The sequence below is a fragment of the Drosophila willistoni genome (genome assembly GCF_018902025.1).
Source record: "Drosophila willistoni isolate 14030-0811.24 chromosome 2L unlocalized genomic scaffold, UCI_dwil_1.1 Seg168, whole genome shotgun sequence".
Taxonomy (NCBI): domain Eukaryota; kingdom Metazoa; phylum Arthropoda; class Insecta; order Diptera; family Drosophilidae; genus Drosophila; species Drosophila willistoni.
This window is the reverse complement of record NW_025814047.1, coordinates 18,411,954-18,438,110: the sequence shown is the minus strand read 5'-3', so window position 1 is coordinate 18,438,110 and position 26,157 is coordinate 18,411,954. Positions and strand designations below refer to the sequence as shown.

The following is a 26,157-nucleotide window of genomic DNA, read 5'->3' as shown; positions in this document are numbered from 1 at the left end:
TACAGGGACATCCTTATTAACAATTTATCTGGTGAATATGCCGATAATTTGCCACTTGCCTGAATATTTCAACAGGACAACGTCCCGAAACACTGCAGCAAGATAGTCAATTCGTGGCTTAACCAAGAGATAATCAAAGTTTTGCAACGGCCACCGACTTGAACCCTATAGAGAACTTGTGGGGAATTATCGAACAAGTCGTTGGCCAAAAAAAACCAGCAAATAAAAAGGATTTGTGGCGAATTTTGCAAGAAGAGTGGAAGAAAATTACCCCTCAACAGTGCGCACGTCTTGTGGACTTAATGCCAAACCGTTGCTCCACTGTTCTTAAGCAGAGTGGTCATCCAACTCAATATTAAAGTAAATTTATTAAAATTATAAGAAATATTGGGCAAATTTTAACTTTTTCAACCATTTTTTCCCAGGTGGCTTAAGTATGTGAGCAGGACATTTTGGAGATGGTCTCAGATTTTTTAAGTTTTTCGTTGAATATATATTTTTATAACTTTGTTATTCTTCTATAAGAACACTGATATGTAGAACTAATGTCACACAAAATAATAATAATAAAATAAAAATAATCTTCTTTTGTAAGATTGACCTCGAGCCGGTTTAAATTCAATTTAAATTTCAATAGGTCGCAATCTCTAACCAGTCACACAAAAATGTGAAATAAAAACTTTTCTTAATTTTCGTTTAAATTCTTGGTTGAAGTCTTGTGGCTTAAGTCTATGAGCACCACTGTACGTTCTAAATTTTTTATTTTGGAAGGAGATACGAATCACTGTGTGATTGCACGCCTGCATGTATTTCATTTATGGTGTACAAAAATAGGTACTAAAACCGAAAAACAACAACAATTAATCAATTATGTGCAACTTGAAATTGAGAAGGAGGGCTACGAAGGTGACTTAGTCAATTAATGAAATCAATTGGTTTCATACGCAAGAAGCTTGAAGCGTTTTGGACTTATTACAACCGCAAAAAATAATCCCTTCTCCAATACAAATGCGCTTGGTTGAATGAAAATGTGTCAATTTTAGTAAATTCATCTAAGCAAACATCGGAAAGTGCTCAACGTGGCCGTCCTAGACTCGGTTTTTCAGAATCTTCAGCGAGAACAAAGCGACGACGTATATCTCAGATGAACGAGATCGATGAATCTGCTGTTTCTGCTTTGCGCAATGATAATCAAACGCAAAATTTATTGCCAGCAGATCCTATCGAAGTTATTTCGCTTTCAATGGAGACCGGCATGTCAAAACAGCCACTAAGGGTTCGGTTGATAATTTTATAATAATTGGATAGTGGGGATTTGATTCGCCATAGCGAATATAAGCAGAAGTTTTCCAATGACGGCTTAGAGGACAAAAGCTTATTTGTTACCTCATATGTACCTTTGCAACTCATTTCAACAGTTGACCAACAAATTTTTTGGAAACACCCCCGGTCTTCGTCAACACGTTACTGCAGGCTAGTTCGATTCCAGTTTAAAAAAGAAACGAGCGAAGTGTCACTGGTAGAAGAAAAATATTTTAAGGATAAAATCCAACTTTTAAAGCCGACGGAACTATCTATCAACATAAGAAATATTAACGTTAAACATAGTTTACAACTGACAATGGTGGATGGAAAGGTCTGCAATGCTTTAAGCGAGTCGTCTTCTGCCAAGTGCTATATATGTGGTGCCAATCCAACACAGATGAATAACTTGGCCGTTTGCTTAAATAAAGTCGCTTTGAAGAAATATTTTGAATTTGGTCTTTCGCCTCTTCATGCTGAAATACGTTTTTTTGAATACTTTTTGCATATATCCTATAAGTCCATCATTAAAATGTGGCAAGCTAGAGGAAATTAACAAAAACATAATGTCATGGAAAGAAAAATCAAAATTCAAAAGGATTTTCGTGTGTTTGTGGAGGGGCGGAAGGACCCGAATAAGCCTCAAGTGATTGGCGGGTGCCAATTTCTGCAGAGGTCTGGTGAGTGAGTAATGCAATTAAAACGCGCGAGAACTTCGTTTAAGATTAATTCTGGTTTATTTCTATTTATGTTACATGTTAGATGTCCCGACACACACGAGAATGTTTCGGGTTGAAAACAGGTATATTATCGAAAGCAATGAAAGAACGGGTGTTCGGGTTAGATGCTCTTACTGAGCACCCTCTACCCTTCATCACCCCCCTCAGTATGACCGAATTCGGTTTTGGAAAAAACCCTACCCCTCACTCTCTGCTGTTCACCCGGTGGCGTGAACATACCGCCCCCCTTGCAACAAGTTGCAATTGCCTCGCTGGACATGTCTAAGGATGGGGGATGGCAGCGTTCTGGATCGCCAAGACACGGGTGGAGATGGAGGGGGAACTTTGGATGCAGATGGAGTAGGCGGCACGATGGCTGATGACCTCTGGATAGAAGTCCGAATGAAAGGCGGGTGCCTTTCGGGTCTTTGCTCTTTGGGTTGGATGTAGGCGACTGAGCTGTCGATGTGCAAGAGCGTGTGGTGTTGCTTGCCACATCGATGGCATCCTGCTGTGCTCCTGCAGGAACCATTGGAATGCTCATGAGCCAAACAGTTCGGGCAGTATCCGTTGCTCAAGACTACCCGTAGCCTGTCGTCAGCTCGTAGTCCTCGAAACTGTCGGCACTGACGGAGCGCGTGTGCCTCTTGACAAACGCGGCACCTGAAGCAATTAGAACTGCGTTCTAAATCGGATGGTGCTGCTGTCCTTAGAGACATCTTCGGACTACTGGAGGACCGAGACCTTCTAGATTTTCCAGTAACGGATCCACATAGAACCCATCCGAGCATCATCTCGATCCGGAATCACCAACATTCTTGATGATTCGTTCCCCAAGGATAGTGGGAAGGAGCTCGGCTCCAAGCACAAAATCCACAGGAGCTCTTTGGTGAAATTGCGGATCAGCGAGCGGAAGGTCAAGCGAATTCTGCTTCACCTTATTCGGGACGGCGCGGGACGGAAGTGCTTCAGCTACACTAGGCAGCACCACGGCGACTGCTTGGAACCGTCGCAGCGGTTCGTCAGGAGGAGAAATCTGTAAGCGGCACACTTTGTCGCCGCTACCAGCATCGCATTGCCCAATGCCGCGAATGCTAGTTGATACTTTGCAGCTTGGAGGATTAATCAATTCAAACATTCTTTGGGAAATAAAGGACGCTTCGGATCCCATATCAATCAAAGCGCGGATTTGAAACTGCTGGCCACGATGATGAATAGATACCCTCGCAGTACCCAGGAGGCCAGTGTTGCGAGTGGAGGCGAAGTAACTTCCCACGTTTACATGAGAGCTGCTGGAAGAATCGGAGGACGCAGGATTCGAAATTATACAAGCATCAGGTGCTGAGCTCTCTTGCACTTGAGCGGAAAAGGCCTGAGCTCGTGCCGTAGGTTTTCGGCTTACGGATGGAAACATCTGACCGCTAGAGCTTGGTTGAAGGACATCTGTGGCCTCTAGTACACGGTGGCGTTCAGTTAGGAATCGATTAAGGTCGTCCCAGGATGAGACGGCGGTCTTATTTGGAACGGACTGTTCCCACAACAGAAGGGTGGATTTGGGCATTTTGCTCGTACAGATTGCTATAAGAAGGATATCCCAATTGTCTGTACGAGCCCCGGAACGCTCAAGACCGGTTAAGCAACCTTGAATTGACGTCTGCAGTTCTCTCAACGCTTTGCTAGACTCTTGTGTTGCAGCTGGGATCTGTAGAAGCTGCTTGGCTTGGCTCATAATCAATAATCGATTATTTTCGTATCGCGCAGTGAGGTTATCCCACGCGGACTGGAACCCTTCATTGGTCAAGGGTGACCTAGAAACAATGACTCTGGCTTCACCGCGAGTTTTGCAACTTAAGTGGAAAAGTTTCTCCACTTGTGTTAGGCTTGGATTATGGATAAAAATCGCGGTAAACAAATCACGGAATGTAGGCCAAGCCAGGCTGTCTCCGTTAAAGATTACGACTTCGCACGGGGGAACTGTGTGGCTTTGATGGGTGGAATCGACGGAGAGCCTGACTGGAGGGGGAGCCATTTTCGTGGACAACTGCTCGCTTCGCTCTCCAAACAAAGTCCCGCCTCGCACATATACCATATAACAATATTCATGTTTAGCTTTAATTGTAGCTATGTGCTTCGGACTATAGTCGTTCTTTTGAGCCGTCAAGGCTTTATAGCATCGTGAAAACTCTGCCTCGACTTTTGCTCAAAGTGACTTAAGCTGGTCTAAGTGTATTTTAATAGAGACGAGTGGCACATCGTCAGCTACAGCCTGGGCCTCGCGAGCCTCGAACGCCGTTAATGCCTCGCACACGGCAACAAAGTCGGAAAGAGACATCGTAGAGTGTTCTCTGAGCTATTACGAATCGAATGGAAACAAACGTGGAATTAGAGCTCTCAAGCGATTTTCCTCGCAGTTGTGTGAATAATTATAAGGATATATAATCACTTGGATATTAAAATTTATATAATGTGGAAAAATGTTTAAATTTATTAGAGTATTTAAAAATATGGAAAAATTGAGATCAGTAGGATTGGAAGTGCCGATAACTTTTCAATGAAGAAAAAAACTCGATATTAATTTTCATTAAACGGACAAGATCAATTTCATGGATCTGTGAGGAAAAGATCAAAATGCACCAAGACAAGCTAAAATATTAATTCCATATACATAAATAAAATTGTACTTATTTTTCTTTAGAAAATATTTTGCGAATTAAATTCAATCAGTCGATTGAACTATTTTTGCACAATACGAAAATCACGAAGGAAAAAATGGATGTCGTGACCGAGTCACGGCTTGGCTCAAGTGTCAGCACTGATGAGACTTGAGTGTCAGCACTGATCGGGAGTCAGCTGTTCTGCCGTTTTTTTATGTTTTGTGAATTTAATTAACTGTAAATTGTTTAACAAAGATCACGATTTCCTGCTTTAATTATGTAGGTTTCGAATTATTAAATTGCGGAAAGCCAATCGGAGTGGCTGCAATTAGTTTTGTGTGGGTGAATTCAAATTGTATGTGGACATATGTATGTATGTATGGATGTAAAAATTATTTGACATAAATAATTTATGCCGATGGACTAATGATCAGCCCGTGAAGTGTACTTTACACTTTAAGTAAAGGTAAGTGGTACTTTATAAATTCATTCTCGATTATTAAACACCCTTACTTGCAGGCTAGAAAACAGTTGTTTTTACATGTATGTATGTATATGTGTGTATATATATACATATGTATTGCTATGCAATTGGACTTTTGGACAATCAGAATTTCGAAGAATGAAAAAAAAAAAATGCACTTCCTAAACACAAAAATGATCGGGAAATACCATGTAACCCTTGGAACAGGTCAGGTATGTACATACAAGTATACAGAAGTGTGTAGGTCGCTATGGAAGAGCGGGAAACCTCACACTTTTGTAAGTTTGTAATGGGATATAATAAGAAATGTTGTACTTATCAGGAATTCCGCCGATGCAAGCTGGAATAGCGGAAGGAGATCCGGCTCGAAGGACCAATGTTTGTGGAGGGGCGGAAGCCCCGAATAAGCCTCAAGTGATTGGCGGGTGCCAATTTCTGCAGGGGTCTGGTGAGTGAGTAATGCAATTAAAACGCGCGAGAACTTCGTTTAAGATTAATTCTGGTTTATTTCTATTTATGTTACATGTTAGATGTCCCGACACACACGAGAAGGTTTCGGGTTGAAAACAGGTATATTATCGAAAGCAATGAAAGAACGGGTGTTCGGGTTAGATGCTCTTACTGAGCACCCTCTACCCTTCATCACCCTCCTCAGTATGATCGAATTCGGTTTTGGAAAAAACCCTACCCCTCACTCTCTGCTGTTCACCCGGTGGCGTGAACACGTGAAAAACTGGGTTTAATTGTAGACAAGCCCAGAGATGGAGGTAGGGGCTCATCGATCGACGGAAATACAGCAAGAACATTTTTTTCCAATCCAAGGTTGGCTTCCGAAATAACAGGAATAAATGAGAATCTCATCTATAATTGTGCCACTACACTTCAAGCTCTATCATCGGGGTATAAAATTAATGCCGACAAATTTGACGCATATGCCCTCGATACTGCCAAGGATCTCATCAAAGAGTATCCGTGGTACTATATGCAAGCTACGGTGAATGAAGTTCTTATTTATGGGCTGCAATAATAGAACACGCAATTAAAAAAGAATTAAAAGTATTAAAAAAATGTAGACTTAATCACAGCCGCAAAATGTCACGCGTTATTACAAACATAAAACATATAAAACATTCACTCCTTTTACGCTCCGACCCATTTATAACCGGTCAGAGAAATGTTCCAAAAAAAGATAACTTGAAGTTATTTGACTCTGTATACAGCTTATTAGAGGATTTGTTCTAAATATTTTAAATAATAATCTGCTTCAATTTCATAGAACTTAATTTTTATCTTTTTTGTTTAATTTATTGATTTGGTTATGGGTGGGATATGGGGCTTGGCTATTTTTTGTAAGCCTTAGTGAAAATTTTAACATCCTACCACCACTAGAAGTATTTTTGGCCGCGGCTCCATATAAGCGGATCCACAGTGCAGTGGTAGAATTCATAAATACAGCCACCAGGCTTTTACCATAACTTGATGGTGACATCAAAAATCTACCGGGTTTTCTTGAAGCGCTTCGCGTACTTAACACCATAAAAGAAACACACAAAGCCATATCCATCGAAATTATAAAATCTAAACTAAAAGGTCAAGCGGGTAATACCCTAAACTCTGAAACAACGATTGATGAAGTTATCCAAAAACTGTCAACAATCTTTCAGGGTGAATCAGTAGATCTCTTAACAGCAAAAATTAAAAACTTGCAATTAAATCCCAATAACTGTGTTTCATATGCAAAAGAGATTACTGAATTGACCAACGCCATTAAAGGCGCATATATTTCGGATAGTCTTCCAAACGACGAAGCCATAAAATACACTACCAAAGTAGCGGTGAATGCTATGGTCAGCCATACTAAAAGTCAAAGAGTCCAAGTATTATTGCAATCAAGATAATTTGATTCAGCTAATGAAGCCATCGCAAGATTCATCACTCTTTCAATAGAATCAGGCTCAACAGACAATTGAGCATAATGACCGCGGTAGCCGCAGCTATAACAACAATTGTAACTGGAGAAACAACTCATACTGGAACAACAGCAATACCCACAGAGCCCAACGAGGCAGAAGTTATTCACGCCACCAAAGAGGCGGCCGTGGAGGTGGATATTATAATTACAGACAGAACTCAAATAACCAAAATACCAATACCAGAGGCGTTCGAGCCCTAACAGGGATGGAAAACCCTAATACCCCTTAGAATTCTTAAGAAACCAGAAACACACCTTTAAAGTCAAAATTTCACAATAAATCTAAATCTTAGCTGCTTTATATCATGTAAAATCAGTTGTAGCCACCTCACAAGTACACATCTCGTAGACACAGAAGCAGACATATCAATTCTTAAAGCCTCACAGGTTCTCAACACGCTCATCGACACTACAAATAAAATAAAGCTAAAAAAATAAATGGAATAGGTCATGGGTTTACAGACACTCTAGGACACGTTGATGTAGAATTTCAATTAAATAATAATTTTATTAAAAAATACAACTGTATTCTTTGATAGTCATCAAACTGACGCAGATTGGTTAATATTGAGACCAGACGACTGGCAAGAACAAATAATTCTGACTATGCGAAATGATTGAGCAGCAAATAGTGAAAAAACTTATGTAACGTTCATTAATACAAACGATAATGACGTTACCCTTTAAAATCCGAAAATTAAATCAAAAAATCTAAATGAATTTAACCTAATAATATCCAGCAGCAATATCTCCAATGTAAAAAATAACAAAAAAGTTGAAAAACTTTCAAAAAACTTCCCATCATTTGTAAAAGGAAAACTAAATGAATTATTCAAAAAATATATAGACATAGAAACAGATACAATATCGACAAATAATTTGTAAAAACAAAAATTAAGACTTAAATCAGATGAACCTAGGTATATTAAAAATTATAGAATCCCACACACACATAAAATAGAAATTTTCAAACATATAGCCAAATTAATTAGAGATGACCTTAAGCATCCGAATACAACAGTCCAAAAGTGGTGGATTACAGAAGCTTGAATAAAAAATTTCCCTTGCCAAGAATAGACGATATGCTTGATCAATTAGGCAGAGCCAAATATTTTTCTTCACCTTACTTCGGGTTTTCACCAAATTGAATTAGATAGATTAGATTATCACAAATAATGGCTCATATCGATTTTAAAGATTACCATACGGTATAAAATAGCCCCGAATTCATTCTAACGAATGATAACCTTAGCTTTCTTCGGACTACAACCATCCCAAGCCTTTTTATACATGGATAATTTAATTGTATTAGGCTGTTCTATATAATAATTTGACTGATGTTTTCGACATATGCCAAAAATATAATCTAAAACTACATCCAGACAAATGTACATTTTTCAGCCATGAAGTAACATACTTAGGTCAGAAATGTACAGGCAAAGTGTATTCTTCCCGATGATAGCAAGTTCAAAATTATCCAAGACTGTCCAACTCCAAAAGATCCAAATGAAGTAAAGAGATTTGTTGCATCCAATACGAAGGCATATTGACAAATTTATGTAAAAAGAATGTCGAATTCATTTGGACTGATCAATGTGCTTTTGCATTTCAGCATCTAAAAACAGCACTAATTAATAAAAAAAAGAACAAGGCAAGCACCCAGTTTTGACTGGCATCAATAAAAATCCGTCACATAGTAGGGAGTTAGCTATCACCAAAACGTCTCAGTAAAAAGAAGTCAAGAAACGTGCTCGAATTTTTTCAAAATTCGATAAAATAAAAATAATTCTGGAAAAGAAAATAATTTACACGTTTGACCATGCTATTAATCAAAGAATCGATTTAGTTCAATTTTTTCCAAGCTTGAAAAAGTAGCTGATAGAACAGGTCTGAGTACTAATTGTCGCTAGACGACAATTTATTTAACAGCTGCAGTATTACAGACTTTAAAATTAAAGGATCCAAAATAAAAAATTAGAGTATAGCCCTCACTTCCAGATTGAAAACCAATCATTATCATTAATAAACGAAAAGCTTGCAATAATGCGTAAATATCACGATGATCCCATCTGGGACGGCCACCCAGGAATATCGCGATTCTTATCAAAATTACAAAATCACGTCCGCTGGAAAAATATGCGCAAAGATATTGTTCAATATGTAAAAAATTGCAAAATAAATCACAACGACACACAAATCAAACTATGGTTATAACACCAACACCTCAGAATGCTTTCGGCACAATAGGACCACTTCCAAAAACCGAACACGGGTACGAATATCCGGTCACAGCCATCTGAGACTTAACAAAATACTTAGTAAGCATTCCTGTACAAACAAAAAGTGCCAAAGATATAGCAATGCAATTTTTGAGAAAGTAATCTTGACGATTGGCACTATCAAGAAAATAATTACTGATTTGGGCAAAGAATATAAAAATCAGGTAGCTACGAATTGACAACGTCTCTTCCACAGCATATCAACATCAAACTTTAGGAACCATCGAACAAAATTATAGGACGTTCATTGAATATCTTAGAATCAATATAACTTCAGATAAAACGTATAGGGATACTTGGCTTAAATATTATACTTATTGCTACAATACCACGCCATCTACAGAGCATGAGCAATGTCCCTTCGAATTAATTTTTGGAAAAATTCCCATCCACCATAGTTTCATGACATCCAATGAGATAGATCCAGTTTATAACATTGAGGCTTACGACAAAGAAGTTAAATATATAATGTGCACGTTACAGAGGAATATTAGTAGAAAAACATAAGGAAGTTAATCAAAACATCTACAATAAGAAAATAACAATGTAGAATTATCGATAGGAGATATAGTAATGTAAGGAATGAATCAGGACATAAGCTAGATAGTACCTCAGTGAAATAAGTATATGTGCATTGTCATTTTGGAAAAAAAAATCAATGAAAAAGCAAATAAAAATTTTTGGTTTTTTAAACTTATTTAGTATACATGTATTGCTTAAGAAATATAACATTTTTTTTGTAATTATTCTTTAGGAACTTAAAATATTGAATTCACAAAGTTTATTCCATATGAAATAAGTATATGTGCAAAATGATAAAAGTGAAGAAAAAATAAGTAGTTTGTTGTCCTTTCCAATAATTTTTGTTATTTAATAGTTAATATGTTTTCCCTTATTAACAAGCATTTGACTAATTCGACTTGGCATTGAATTTGACAAGTTTTGCAGAGTTGAAAGGTCAATTTCATCCCATTCTTTGACTAGTGCCTTTTTAAGGTCCTTTACAGTGTCAAACTGGCGGTTATTTTTGTAGACCTTTCGTGATAATATTCCCCAAAGATCTTCAATCGGGTTTAGGTCCGGACTGATCGCAGGCCATTCCAAAATAGGTATTTTCCTATCCTCAAAAAATTTTTTTGTTTTCCGAGCAGTATGAATTGGCGCGTTGTCCTGCTGAAAAGTCCATGTATCTCCGTATAGGTCTCCAGCAAACTCAATAAGTACCATGTCTAACAATTCTATATAAATTTCTGCATTTGTTCTCGTGGGTATGAAACAGAGTGGAGACTTTCCAGCATATCCAAATGCTGCCCAAATCATTAAAGATCCTCCACCGTGGCTTATGACATGTCTTACGTGGTTGCCTTACATCCCGCCAATACTTTTGGAAACAGTCTGGTCCATCTAGGTTAAACTTTTTTTCGTCGGAAAAAATAACATTTTTGAACTCTTCTGACCAAAATTTATATTTCTCCCCAAACGCTAGGCGCGCGTTTATGTGGCGTTGCAATAGCCTGGGTACAGCCTCGCGGGAAGCATATGTAACCGTGTCGTTCTCCTGTAAAATCTGGTTCACCCGTCTACTGGATACATTGAGCTGTAGCTGACGTTCCAGCTTCCACCGCCAGTCGCCGAATTTGCCTTTTGCAGCGATTATCAATGTCGGTAGGTCGGCCGGACCGCTTATTTTTCCCGTAATTTTCGGGATTTTTGAGGAAATTGGCCACTGTGTTTCTATGCCTATTAACTCTAGCAGCAATATATGTTATGTTCTTTCCAGCTTCTGCCAATCCTGTGATCAGACCTTGGTCTTTGGGCGACAAATGCGATCCACGAGGCATTCTAACATAAAATCACATTAACAACTAGATTCTTGAACTCAAATACAATTTAAATTGTTCTAGTCACCTTCTAATTACAAAATTATTTTTTGTTCTGCACACTTAAACGCTTGAACATACTCTAAAGCACAATGTTAGCACAATGCACATATACTTATTTCATAAGAAATCGACGATCTGCGTCGCAAATTTGAGATAACGGTACTAAGAATGAAGTTCAAAGAGAAGACGTGGAATATGTACACATGCTATATGAATGTATGAAGAAACGTGCATACTCCAAAACAATGTACGGTTAGATTTTAATACAGTACAAGAGCAAGAAAAAAATGCACATATACTTATTTCACTGAGGTAGATACAAAGGACCATATAAGACAGTTAGTATACATAGAAGACATAGTTAGATAGAAAAATTAATAACTGCGAAATAAATAAATATTATAACAACAAAAATAAAATAGAGTAAAAGTTCATTTAAATAGAGTTATAAAATACAATTCCGCATAAAATAAAAACAATTTTTTTGTAATACATTAAATTCCTGTGAAATATAATAATATTATTACAAACATATTGTGGCACTTTGTTACAATATTTATGTGCGCAACATTCAAGTGTATTGCCACTTAAGGGGTTACGCCAAAAAACAGGTGAAAACATGAATTATTGCTGTGCGGCCAGTATACAATTTAGGAAAAAACTTTTATTAAACACAGATTGAGGGTACTTTAAAGAATATTTATTGAAAAAAAAAATTTTTTTTAAAACAAAATGGCAGAGATATGGGCCGGCAAGTGCCACCATGATTTGTAAATCCTTGCAGGTGGGGTGTCAAATTTCTCGGCTAAACATCACCCGAAAAATCCAAAAAAAAATCTTGTTATTCAGGAAGGCTATGGCTATCCGCCCACGTAGGATTTTTTTTTAAATTTTTTTTGGCAAAATGGCGACTGTTTAAACAGAAAACGCTCTTTTTCGGAGAACATTTTTGGCTAAAAAAATTCATAACTTCCAAACAGGACCTTAAATCAAAAAAATCCTACGTGGGCGGATACCCAACACTGTAAAGAATAAGTGGTAAAAATTTAAGCCAAATCGGTCCAGAAGATTCGGAGATATTTGACACCCCGGTTCAAAAAAAGTAGTTTCGAAAAAAACGCAAAAGAAAAAAATGTACCGCGTCGGGGCCGACTCGGCCGAGCTTACTTCTAAACGCTGTAACTTCAGAACTAATTCGAATACCGATTTGATGTAAAGTGTAAAAGATTCTTAAAACTATAGAGGATTTTTAGAGCCAAAAAAAAATAAATGTTTTTTTTTTCAGGGGTGGCGTAACCCCTTAAGTAACATGAATATCCATGAGTGCATGGTGCTGGACATTGCTGATATATATGTAACACGCGCGGCCGCTCTGGCCCAATATGCAATATGATACATCCTCACTCTCCGGCTGCGGCGGCATATACACATACATACTTTTATGTAAACATTTATACATACATATGTTTATACATAAGCATACTGGTCCTCTGCCGGCGTTACTGGCAGCGCAGCTACACGGTCTCAGCTATAGTTAACAATTGTTATAGAATTAAGAATCATTGAATAAACTGAGCTCAAACGCAAAAGTCATATTTGTATCCCATATAAATATTCAAACTCAATGCAATCTTGGACGTTTATCCTACATGGCGACCGTGACAGTGGTCACTACTAGTGGTTGGAGGAGAAAAGGGACTTGGAAAAACGGATAAATAGCAAATGAATATTCTGAGTGAGTAGAGTGTGAGATGGCAAAAAGGAGTGGATAAAGAAAAGAATAGCACACATCAGAACCCTTTTAAAAGTGCAAAAATGATCTCCAAATTTCTTTAAAATATCGCACAGACAAGGAAGTGTGCCTAAACACAGTGCGCAACCCTTTACATGATCATGATTATTATGGATGAGTTGCCAGAAATAAGCCGTTTATAAGCCCTAAGGGTGAAAACGGCTAAAAAATATCTGTTAAAAAGAGGATTGGAATCATGTAATTATTGGAAATTTTCATTTTATTCATGGGATATTTTAAAGAACAACGTCAAGCAAAGTGCGGATAAATTGGGTATTTTAAGGGACTTTGCCTTTCAACAAGACAATGACCCAAAGCATACTTCAGGCGTAGCAAAGCTTTGGTTGGTCCATAACTGCCCCAAACTGATTCAAATGCCTGCACAGAGCCCAGACCTTAATGTTATTAAGCATCTTTGGGAAGAATTGGCATTGGATCAGTTGAAGGAGGCACTGCAATCAGGGTGGAACTCCATACCACCTGATGTATGCAGCAACTTAGTAAAATCGATACCAAAACGCTTGGAGTCTGTTACACAAACCAAAGGTTACGCAACAAAATATTAATCTGTTGTCTTTTCGATTCTTTTAGTTAAAATTTGTCAGTGTCAGATTATGCGTTGAGTGCTGGAATCCGACTTTTTTTTTTGTTTTTTTCGTTTTAAATTCAGTTAACAAATGAACTGTTGATTTTTTGTTTCACTAGAATTATAAGACCTTTATCTTCATTGCTCTTGCTACTACAGTTTTTGCAAATCCTGGATCAAAGATTTTCAGCTGTTACCCACTGTATGTATGTACATACAGTAAACGAAAAAAGTCAACACCTCACATTTTGGCATAATACGGCTTTTTGCTCTAAAAATTAACCCTCTAACGCTCAAAAGTGTCTTCAGACACTTATTTTATTTTTTAATTTAGAAAAAAACTTGGAGCTTTTTGGCCATTCAAATATTTTTTGATCGTTAATAAATCACACCACAATATTTAGAAAAACTCTTTAAAAGCCCTCCAAAGCATTTAACGGTACTTTTGTTCTTGATAAACACAAAGCATGTGTTTTTTAGCGCGTGTAATATGATCTGCTGCATGTAGTGTTTTGCAGAAATTTAAATAAAAAATCTATTTATGCTGCAATTTAAAAAAAAATTGTTTCAAAATATACCATACGAATAAATAAATTTAAAATTTCTATTCAATACTTTTTTTTACGCTCAGATGCCCAAGAGTGCCTTGAGACACTTCTTACCTTTTTTGCACCTGGCAGCTAAACGACATATACAACATCTAAATTTTTTCTGATTTCATTTTTGAGTTTAGAAGCCTTTATTTACTTAAAAAAAAAATGTTTTTCTTATTTTCCTCCAATAGTTTAGAAAATAGCATTAGAGGGTTAAGAATGTAAGTATTTCATAATTTAGAGGTTAAAGTTAACTCTATGCGACAAAAAAAATTTCAAAAAATTTTAAACAATTAAAGTTATTGGCAAAAAACAGAAAAAGATGAAGAAGAAAAAAAAAGAAGTTCGACAAATTGCTTCTTTGTAGGTCTTCCTTGTTGCTCAGAGTTTTATAAACAGGATCTAATATAGGAAAAAATCGGGTAACTTAATTCCCGTTTAAGAGTATCCTTAAAAAAGTCCATTAAAAAAAAACTAGTAGGTAGAAAAGGACGAATCACATCGCAAAATGTCCCTTAAGGAATAGAGAACTATGTTGCATTCCAAAAAGACCCATCACATTACGTCAAATGGCGATAGAAGTCGTTGTTGAAAAGTATAAAGGTAAATTTTACATAAAAAAACACATGGATTTCGCAAAGTTATACTTCGCAGGGCTAAAGTGGCTGAGGACAAGTTCTCGCTGCTCGATGGTTGTGTGTAGTCCCATTTTACGTAATGAATTTTTGTGCAAGATCTACTCTCAAAATTCATTAGAATATAGAAAAAGAAGCTACCGTTGCAAAGTAAAATCATTGCTCAACTGACAAGGTATGTGGTTGTAAAAGGTTGTGGCATTCTTTTTGGTTGATTTTGAAGTGAAAACTTATTTAGAATCGTTGGGAGTGATTTGAGACTCGATGAAACGAAAAAGCGACACTAAAAAGAGAAACATATAGGATCTTATAGTATTTAGCCTGCGAGAGAATGAGATGCAAATATATAAAAAGCATTATGAATAAAAAGCATTATGAATGACACTTTGTAAATGACACTTTGTAAATTGCCGTCGAGTTGTGTAGTTAGTGTGCTCGCGTGTCTTTAAAAAGAGACATAACGACAATGCGAAAATGAGATGCGTGCTTAACTACAGAACTCGACGGCAATTTACAAAGTGTCGACGTGGCTCTGTTGTTAGTGTGCTCGCTTTGCGATAGGGCGGCCGGGGTTCGACTCCCAGCTTGGTCGAAGTTTTTCATAATGCTTTTTGTATATTTTGTGATACATTTTTATTTACTTTTTATACCCTTGCAGAGGGTATTGTAAAATTGGTCAGATGTTCGTAACGCACAGAAGGAGGCGTTTACGACCCCATAAAGTATATAAATTCTTGATCAGCATGAGAAGCTGAGTTGATATAGCCATGCCCGCAAAATTTTTTCTTCTAGAGCTATATGATATAGTGGTCCGATCCTAAGGATTTTCATACTTTATCTTACCCGGGTAATAAAAAACCCCAAAAAAAGATTTCATCCCGATAGCTCTTAAGACGGCTGAGTAAAACGCATACGCACAGACGGACGGACAGATGGACATGGCTATATCAACTCAGCTTCTTAGGTCGTAAACGCCTCCTTCTGTGCGTTACGAACTTCTGACCAATTTTACAATACCCTCTGCAAGGGTATAAAAAGTAAATAAAAATGCATCACAAAATATATAATGAATGAATGCACAGCAACTAGAATCACTGTCTGTTCAGCTCTCTAAAGTGGGAGAAATATGTGTATGACACAGCGGTTCCTTTAATTGACTTTCTCAATACAACATTCAGTTTAAAAATGTGTAACAATCGCACTGAATCAACAACACGATCAAAAACAACAATTGATGCGGTATTTCAAAGATATGTTGACAACATCGAAACCAAAGCATTTGTATCATATTTCAGCTATCATAAGCCACTCGTATCATTTGTTGAAATTGAAAACATTGAGGATGAATAATAATAAAATGAAGAAAATAAAAAATATGACCTTTATAGCAATATTATAATGAACCTATAATTATCCCGCTCCTAATGCTGCTTTCGTCTCATTCTCTCTCAGTTTGTTTTACGGAAGGTTTCACTTCTATCGTGTCTAACCGCTAGACGCCCTCTTTTTTTTTTTAGTTTTTAAGTTGTAAAAATGTTATAAATACATTTAAAAAATAAATGAACGAATATTTTATATTTTGAAACATTACATTAACTACTTGCATTTAAATTTTTTTTGATGCCGATTGAAATAAGCTGTGAGCCACTGTATGTACATATATAAGCATATATGAATGTATGTATGTATGTACATATGTAAAAAATTATTCGTTATCCACAATCGGTTCCATAATTCCCGACGGAACTACATACATACATATGTACATATGTATGTATGTAAGCAAAAAAATAATTAAACCAAAGGTCAATCGCCACTTTGTTTTATTAAAATACAAATCCCGCATTGGATGCATTTAATATGCATGAAATACTTACATTTTTTTCACTTTTCCTTTTATTTGCTATTGGGTTCAAAACCACCAAAACTCTTTTTGAAGAATTTGTAGAAACAGAACTAGAATTTTGTAATTCATTGGACAGAAGCGTCATATACTGAAATATTCTGAAATGTACACATAAATCACGTGAAGACAAATGTTCGTAAGTATATGTATGTATGTACATACATAAATATGTATGTACATAGATATGTATCTAGATTTCTAATTTAATTTTCAACATACTGAATTCTCGTTTTAAACTGATTTACAGCATAGCCAGAAATCACCAGAGCAAATACAGTTTTTTTCCAGTTATTTTTTAAAGCCCTTAATACATTCATGTTTATTGTTCCTTACAATTATAGTATAGAATTGCTCTTCTTATGAATGGTACATGTAGATATGCAATAGAGCTGTGAGTTCCATCAATTGAACTATCGATAGAATCGATGGAAATGGTACAGCTTAATTCAAAGATCGAAGACAAATTTTCGTTGGCGGGGTATTGAATTTGTTTAGTGTTTGCACATTTATTTTCAAATGAAAAAAAATTTTGCTATTTAGAATATTATACCATACCATACCTACATATACTCTAGTTTACACTCAAAATGTGAAATCGAATTTTAAAGTCGCCAAAATGTAGCAGACAGACTATAAAGTCTACATATTGTTGATTAGCCTAAGCCGCCGAGTCTAGCCATCTGTCTATATTTTTGCCATTCTGCCGTCCGACCCCCAATTTGAATAATATTATTATGTCGAAAACGATATAAGCTAGAAAATTTAAAATGTAGACTCGATTAGTCTGCGCGCAGAATTTGATTGTTCGACTAACCGATTGTTTTCAATATTTTAACTAATACAATTAAACTTGGCACTCTAATATTTAATGTCAATATTCACAATTAATTTGATTAAAATCGAGCTGAACATTAATTTTGACTCTATGTGGCGGTATGTCGCGGCGCTAAAGCTCTGATGTGCTCGTAAGAGTGCGCAAGGTGGAACATGAATGAAACGAAGCATACAAGAAGTATTTTCCTTGCACACTTTTGGTCTTAAAAATTTTGTTTGTATTTTTTACACTAACCCGCACTCTCAATTTGCAATTCATAGTTTATTTTTGATTGTGTGGTGCTGGTGCTCTCTATTCTTTTGTTTTCTATTTTGATCTCGCTTGCGATAGGTTTTTGTTGTGTGTTTTAATACAAAAAATATTCTCTTTTTTTCTCTTTTCTTTCTTTGTACGCCTTTCTTTACATTTATATGTATTTTCCTTTTTATTTACATATTGATTTATCATTTGTTTTTGATATATGAATTGTATTAAATAAAATCTGTCTATTGCAAATACTATTGAAATAATCCCAGCAAGACTTATCAGCAAATACTTTCTTTACTGTTGGCTGTGTAACAATGTAATGCACATCAAATGTGCTGGTTATACAGTCAACGTGCGGTAGGGTGGTGACCTTAAATGGGGCTGTGAATCGTGTCGTGGCTTGGAGCTCGAGATGCGAAGTTTTATGAAAGACTGGGGATGCATTAAAAACACTGTCAGCTGTCGTTCATAAGCTCCAAGAGGAAAGAAAGAAAGAGGGCCAGATTTCAGGGCGCATCCCTCAGTGCGTCGGCACATCGTTCTCTACCAGTTCCGGCTTCCGACAATGACCCTATGTCACCAAATGTTCAGCAGCTAATATCGTTTATTAGTCCGGCTTTGGCAGGTGTGGAGTCTGTTCCCATTTCCCCTGGAGACAGTATCCTACTAACTAACACGATATCTGTTGTAGTTTCCGAACCGTCCGGGCAAACATTTGTTTACAGGAATATTGCCAATAAATTAGTTACAAGAGGAGCTAGTAAAGTGTTGGCTGATTCAGCTGCTACTGCATCTGCTGTTGCAAGAGGAGCTAGTAAAGTGTTGGCTGATTCAGCTGCTACTGCATCTGCTGTTGCAGCTACTGCTGTGCCTAGTATTCCTAGTTCCCTTGTTGTAGTTCCACCCAAAAAGCAAATTTTTATTTCGAGGCTTGATCCCAATACTACTTCTGAAGAAGTCATAGCGTACTACATCCAGGGCAAAGTTCAAGCCCCTTACATTGAAGTGGAATAGTTAAGATTTGCATATACTCGAGACATTTCGTCCTTCAAAATGAGTGTCTCTCCAGATCTTTTTGTCCAAATATGTCATAAAGATTTTTGGCCGGAACACCTTATTGTTAAAGAGTATACCTGCCTGCTACCTGCCTCTGTGAATAACGCTCTATCCGGCAAATTGTCCAGTCTTCCACCCAGGAGATTGAATTTGTTTGTGTTTAAATTTCTTTAAATTCCTTTTCTGCCTATATTACTTGTTCGTATATTCCACCACAGTCCGACTTTGCAGTTTACATTCTCCACATGGAAGCTATTCAACTTGTTTCCTCATATCTCTTTTTTATTTACCTGAGATTGCCTGGACGCTTTCATATGATTCTTTATTTCTGTTGACCTTTTCGTCACATTGTTTCAGATCGGGACAGATCACTAGATCTGGTATTTGTGTTGGATTCTTCCAACTGCGGTGTTTCCAGGACCGATCCCTTAATTAAACCTGAAGACAACTTTCATCCAACTTTGGATGTACCCATTGACCTTCCTTTTGGGGTTATGTCTCCATATAATAACTCGACTCTGCCATTTCTGTCTTCTACAAAACTCCTGAGTCGTTCTTCGATGTTTGTGTCCCGCGTGTGACCAAAGAATGGTCTGATAGACCTCCGTGGTTCTCACGTGAGTTATGTAACTTGAAGAACGTAAAATCAAGATGCTATAAAAGATTTAAAAAATCCAGTAAAGCATCGGATTTTTCCCTTTATGTAGTTGCTCGATCAAATTTTATGGTGCTAACTTCACAATGCTTGTTCATGAACGGATTGCGTTTAGCGATAAGTCAGATGTAGTTATAAGAATCGACACTTACATAAGCATACATATTTGTGCGATGCTGCGTCAGCGCTTTTTCTCTTTTTGTTTAGTAATAAATTGGCACTCAACTGATTCAGTAGCAAAGAAATACAAAGGGAAATTATCCATATTATTTTCAAGTTACAGTCCACTGCTAGACCAAATCATACTTTGGTCATTCGAGCCGGATAAGGGAATCGTTTTTCGTTCGAATAAAGTGCTTATCGTTCGAATTTCTTTGGATCTATTGGAAAGATTGGTGGATTATTACTCTGGAATAGTTCTGTACAATGGAAGAACTAAAGGCATTGGTGGGTCGACGGAGCCAACTCAAGGCCAGCATCACAAGAATTTTGGATTGGTCGGAACAAACCCAAACTACATCAACTACTGAGGTAGCCGCTCGGATGGATCAACTCCAGTCCGTGTGGAAGGAATTTAATGGAATTGGGGATTCCATGGCACTACTGAAAGATGTGGACGGCTATGTGGATCCAGAGTTCGAATACGTGACCTACGAAGAGAAGTACTTGAAGGCATATTCGTTACTTCTGGGAAGTAACGACGACATCGTTCATTTGCTGCAACAACAACAACAGCTCTTTGAACAGTTAGCTGCAAACCAGAGCAGTTCAAACTTGTCGATGCCCGCTCCCAATGAGGTGGCTGCTTCGGGTTCGACTTCGGGAAACAACACGACGGCATTCGTGCATGTCGGCGAATTGCGAAAGATTCAAATAAAACGGTTTGCTGGACTCTACACAGAGTGGCCAGCTTTTCAGGATATCTATGAGAGCACGATACACAACAAAAGGGAGTTAACCAACACTCAAAAGTTTCATCACTTAAAACACTGCTCGTCGATGATGCTGCCAACTTGGTGCGGCACCCGGCGATAACTGACACGGCTTACAACACTGCTTGGGAACGCTTAAAGGAAAGATACAATAGGCCACGCCATATTGTGAACTCGTTTTTGGAAAAGTTTATGGGTCTACCAACGACAAACAAAATTGATGTGTCCATCTTACGTAAGGTATCAGATGGCGAGATTGTTCGCGGTCTTGATGCGATCAATCAAACAGGACGGGATTGCGGATACAATATCTGGTATTGGAAAAGCTTGACGCTGATACACGGCGCAGGTGGATTGAGCGCAGCATGGGCAACGAGGCGCCCACACTGGAGGAATTCTTTGAGTTCTTAGATGATCGTTGTAAGGAATTAGAGTTCAGCAAACGGGAGATTGCGTTTGGAGGCAAAACGCCGGCGCAAATCACACACACAAAACGGGTCACACATTCGATGGTTTCAGTTCAAGCTGGCAGCTGCACCAAATGTCAGGCGACGGATCATAAGTTGTATGGCTGTCAACAATTCATGGATTTAACACTTGCAGAACGTCGTATGTTCATCAGGGAAAAGGCTTTATGTTATAATTGCCTGAAATCAGGGCATATGGTCAAAAACTGTCCATCATCATTCTTATGCAAATATTGTAAAGGTAAGCACCATTCTCTGATCCATGATCCAGGTAACTCCATGGCTTTAAGGAACTTGCAACAAGGTAAAAGGGAGAATCAGCGTAGTCCAAACGCTTCTCATAACGATTTGTCTACAACAAGTCTAGTGGCTCATAATGGGAGTGCACCAGCATCGGTTTGTTCACAAAGCTCTGCGAAACTGAAAACAGGAAAAGGTTTAAATCGAAGCATATTGCCTACTGCAACGGTTTATGTCCAAAAGGTAAATGGAGACATTACACGTCGTATCTTACTAGATACTGGGTCGGAACTTTCATATGTATCAGAACGATGCATACAAGCACTTGGATTGACACGGTCGGCATCATCCATTTTGGTCACAGGAATTTCTTCGGTTCAGGCTGACACCACAAGGGGAAGCAGCACGCTTCAGATAAAGTCAAGGTATTCAAACAATCACTTAACGGTACAGGCTCATGTTCTTGGCAAAATCACATCAACACTGGAAAGGCAAAACATTGACGCATCGGCACCTGATGTCTTTAGCGATCTTCAACTCGCTGACTCGGAATTCACTACAAGCGCTCCAATTGACGTTCTTTTGGGTGGTGAACACGTTTAGTATACAATCACAGGAAAAAAGTTGTATGACAATACGGGCAAACTCATTGCAATATCATCGATTTTCGGATGGGTCATCAGCTCTATAACGATGCCCCAAGCTAACAACGCTTTCGCTTTGACATCATACATTGATATTAACGCTTCGCTCCAGAGGTTTTGGGAGCTAGAGGACATCAGTTCCACAACCAAATTGGAACCTGATGATGAACAAGTGGAGAAACACTTTCTCGCTACGCACACTCGAGATGAAAAGGGGAAGTACATCGTGGAACTTCCGTTCAAGGTCACTAATCCTGAATTTGGGGATACTCTACAAGGAGCTCTTAATCGTTTCCAAACGGTGGAACGACGTTTACAACAAGATGCAAATCTAGGAGCAAAATATGTCAACTTTATGAGGGAATACTTCGATTTGGGGCATATGCGCGAATCGCCACCAGATGAAGTCAATAATGCACAATGGTTTTATCTACCACATCACCCGGTTTTGGGTCGGAAACTGAGAGTAGTTTTCGACGGATCATTTTGCGACACCAAAGGCGAATCACTAAACGATTATCTCTTTACAGGGCCTAGCATTCAACGCGATCTATTTGCTGTCTGCTTGCGCTTTCGGATGTATAAATTTGTATTCTCAGCCGACATAGTCAAAATGTTTCGGCAGATTTGGGTGAACAACAAACACCGCGACTTCCAGAGAATTGTCTGAAGAGAAAGGCCATCGGATCCAATCAAACACTATCAACTATGCACCGTCACTTATAGCACCTCATGTGCATTTATTCGCGAATCTCAATGTTTTTAAATTCTTCGTTCATATGCAACGCTGGAATAAAGAGGTATAGCAACAATAGTTAAAGCGATACTAAATAAAAACAAAGCGACTGAGAAATATTGTGTTTATATGTTACTTATTAATTTATTTGGTAACTTTTTTATAACTAATTGATGCTTTTACTTTTTCTTTTAAATTTTTATCATTAAAAAAAAAAAAACAATGATTAAGGCTAATTTTTGAGATTTTTGTTTAACCCTTTTTGCCTGTGAGCATTTTCAGCTGTTTAAGAGCGTATGGTTTGCATTCTTTTGTTTTGTATGCTCTTTCGCAGTGATAATGATGCTTTTAATTATATACCCAATATATGCGAAAAAAATACTTTTGAAGATCATTTGGCAAAGTTATTTTCAATAAGCTGTAAGTGCTCGAAGAAAAATTTCATGCGAAAATTATTAGAGTTTTTAAAGCAACGGCTTTACATTTCTAAAACATATATTACATACAAAGTATATATGCTTTCTGGTGGGCAACGTTGGGCCATTATGGTTATTTGGTTATTATGTTATTTAGTTATGAGACCGAAGGAAAAAGGAATGCCGGATTATCATATTGCGTGCTGGAATCTCTGTATTAGGGTACGATTCTTTATATTCTACGTTGGTGATGGCACCTGTCCTGCTTATGGCTTGGGCCTATCTTCGGAAGTAGTTTTATACTTGGCCAAAAACCAAAATTTTAGGATCTATTTTGATAATTGGTTTACTTCAGTTAGCCTTCTGATCTCATTAAAGGAAATGAGAATATTTGCAACGGGAACTGTACGTAAAAACCTCAATCAGATGCTGGGTTAAAAAAGCGTGAAAATAGAGTTTTTGATGTGAAATGTAAAATTAACAATAATCTTGTATGTAGGAAATGGTTTGACAATAAGCCAGTTCAAGTTCTTGTGGAACCCATGAACCCGTTGGAAAATGCAAACGTTGGAGTCCAAAAGATAAAGCATATATTATGTTCCTAGACATGCGATTGTTACTTCTTACATTAAGGGTATGGGACTAGTAGATTTCGCCGAATTATCTAAATCATGGAGCTTTACAATATTACATATTGTCACTCATCGAAGTCGGTCGTGTTTTTTTTGCGCTCTCGATTAACTAATTTTTTCGTTCTTTCGTGTACTTATTTTATATTAAATTAAATTATCTAAACCAATTTTTAACATCCCTATATTGATCGCAAAGTTAAAAGTTAAATTTACATTTTTATTGTTAGCAAAACATTAACAAACGCACTTATTATTTTGTTGTTGCCCTGTTTTTAATTTGTTTCCATTTTTAGCTCCCACCCGCGCTCTAAGTTTACAGTTCACATTTTGTTTTTGTTTGTGTGGTGTTGGTTCTCTCTATTCTTTTGTTTTCTCTTTTGATCGCGCTCGTGGACGTTAACTTCGCACTTGTGACAAGTTTTTGTTGTTGTGTGTTTTAATACAAAAAATATTCTCTTATTTTTTGTTGTCTCTTTTCATTTGCATATTGCAGTTAGCTTTTGCTTTGGTTTGTATACGCCCCTTTTAATATATATATATATTTTTCCCTTTTTATTTACATATTGATTTATAATTTTTTTTGAAAAATCAATTTATTTAAATATGTCTGTCTGTTGCGAATATAACTGCAATAATCCCAGCAAGACCAGTGAAGACTTTCTTTACTGTTGGCTGTGTGACAATGTAATGCACTTTAAATGTGCTGGTTATACAGTCGTGTCGTGGCTTGGAGCTCGAGATGCGAAGTTTTATGAAACGGACTGGGGATGCATTTAAAACCCTGTCAGCTGGGTGCCACCAAATGCTCAGCAGCTAATATCGTTTAGGAGTCCGGCTTTGGCAGGTGTGGAGTCTCTTCGCATTTTCTCTGGAGACAGTATCCTACCTACTAACACAATATCGGTTGTAGTTTCCGAACCGTCCGGGCAAACATCCGTTCCCACGAATATTGCCAATAAAGTAGTTACAAGAGGAGCTAGTAAAGTGTTGGCTGCTTCAGCTGCTACTGCATCTGCTGTTGCAGCTACTGCTGTGCCTAGTATTCCTAGTTCCCTTGTTGTAGTTCCACCCAAAAAGCAAATTTTTATTTCGAGGCTTGATCCCAATACTACTTCTGAAGAAGTCATAGCGTACATCCAGGGCAAAGTTCAAGCCCCTTACATTGGAATAGTTAAGATTTTCATATACTCGGGACATTTCGTCCTTCAAAATAAGTGTCTCTCCAGATCTTTTTGTCCAAATATGTCATAAAGATTTTTGGCCGGAACACCTTATTGTTAAAGAGTATACCTGCCTGCTACCTGTCTCTGTGAATAACGCTCCTTCCGGCTCGTCTGCACCTGCTGGCGAGTCAAAAAAGTAATTTCGTCCATAACTCTGGCCTATCAGAACGTACGGAGACTAAAGTCTAAACTCTCTAGACTCTATGTAGATAGTTAAGCTTTTGACTTTCATATTCTTGCCTTTACTGAAACTTGGCTGAAGCCTAATATTGCGGATGCTTCAATTTTCCCCTCAAAATATTTAACATATATACATGATCGGACTATCCGTAATGGTGCTGGTGTTTTGATCGCTGTTGATTCAGCGTTCTCGTCTGAAATTGTCCAGTCTGCCAATCAGGAGATTGAATTTGTCCCACCACAGTCCGACTTGGCAGAATACCTTCACTATTTGAAAGCCATTAAACTTGTTGTTAAGCTTGTCTTTGACAAGAACTTGCTCATTGTTTTGGGAGATTTAAATTTACCTAAGATTGTCTGGATTCTTTCATATGATTCTTTATTACTGCAGCCCTCCTCGTCACATTTTTACATATATGGTCTTCTTGAGTTAACCCTAACTCAAGTAAATCCTGTCTGGAATAGTCGTGACAGATCACTAGATCTGGTATTTGTGTTTGATTCTTCCAACTGCGATGTTCCCAGGACCGATGCCTTAATTAAACCTGAAGACAACTTCCATCCAACTCTGGATGTAACCATTGAGCTTTCTTTTGGGGTTATGTCTCATTATACTAACTCGATGCCTCTAACCCGATGTTTTCTTTTGTTAACTCATGATTTTTCTGATAAAATCTGTATTTGACTCTGTCATTACTGTCTTCTATAAAACTCTTGAGTCGTTCATAGATGTTCGAGTCCCGCGTGTGACCCAAGAATGGTCTGATAGACCTTCTTGGTTCTCACGTGAGTTATGTAACTTGAAAAACAAAAAATCAAGATGCTATAAAAGATTTAAAAAATCCGGTAAAGCATCGGATTTTTCCCTTTATGTAGTTGCTCGATCAAATTTTATGGTGCTGAATTCACAATGCTATAAGGATTATCTTCAACGATGTAATCCTAAGCAAGTTTTAACTTTGTCAACGCAAAACGTAAGAATCAGTGCACCCGCCTTACTTGTCTTTTGAAAAGAATAAATCTGACACTGAACAGGCAATTGCCGATATGTTTGCTGATTTTTTCAAAACAACATATTCCGCTACGATAT

General features: G+C 37.5%; 2 protein-coding genes across 2 annotated transcripts; one reads left to right on the top strand and one right to left on the bottom strand.

Moving 5' to 3' along the window:
• Nucleotides 1-5,724: 5,724 nt before the first annotated feature.
• Nucleotides 5,725-17,209, bottom strand: LOC124459833. The gene is made up of 3 exons (XM_047009562.1): nucleotides 17,025-17,209; nucleotides 16,777-16,903; nucleotides 5,725-6,177 (listed from the first exon to the last, which is right to left on the bottom strand). The coding sequence occupies exons 1-3, from the start codon at nucleotides 17,120-17,122 to the stop codon at nucleotides 6,052-6,054; spliced, it is 351 nt and encodes a 116-aa protein (XP_046865518.1). The 5' UTR covers nucleotides 17,123-17,209; the 3' UTR covers nucleotides 5,725-6,051.
• A 4,720-nt stretch (nucleotides 17,210-21,929) lies between these two features.
• LOC124459902 lies at nucleotides 21,930-22,550 on the top strand. Its single transcript, XM_047009683.1, has one exon. It carries the CDS (start codon nucleotides 21,930-21,932, stop codon nucleotides 22,548-22,550), a length of 621 nt encoding a protein of 206 aa, XP_046865639.1.
• Nucleotides 22,551-26,157: the final 3,607 nt, after the last annotated feature.

What these genes read in the sequence shown, in the direction of transcription:
- LOC124459833 (XM_047009562.1), bottom strand. Translation starts at nt 17,122, where the DNA reads ATGAATGTATTAAGGGCTTTAAAAAATAACTGGAAAAAAACTGTATTT. An exon ending in CAGTTTAAAACGAGAATTCA is followed by an intron (nt 16,904 to 17,024) that starts GTATGTTGAAAA and finishes TGTACATTTCAG; the next exon opens with AATATTTCAGTATATGACGC. An exon ending in AAAGGAAAAGTGAAAAAAAT is followed by an intron (nt 6,178 to 16,776) that starts GTAAGTATTTCA and finishes CTATTATTGCAG; the next exon opens with CCCATAAATAAGAACTTCAT.
- LOC124459902 (XM_047009683.1), top strand. Translation starts at nt 21,930, where the DNA reads ATGCCCCAAGCTAACAACGCTTTCGCTTTGACATCATACATTGATATT.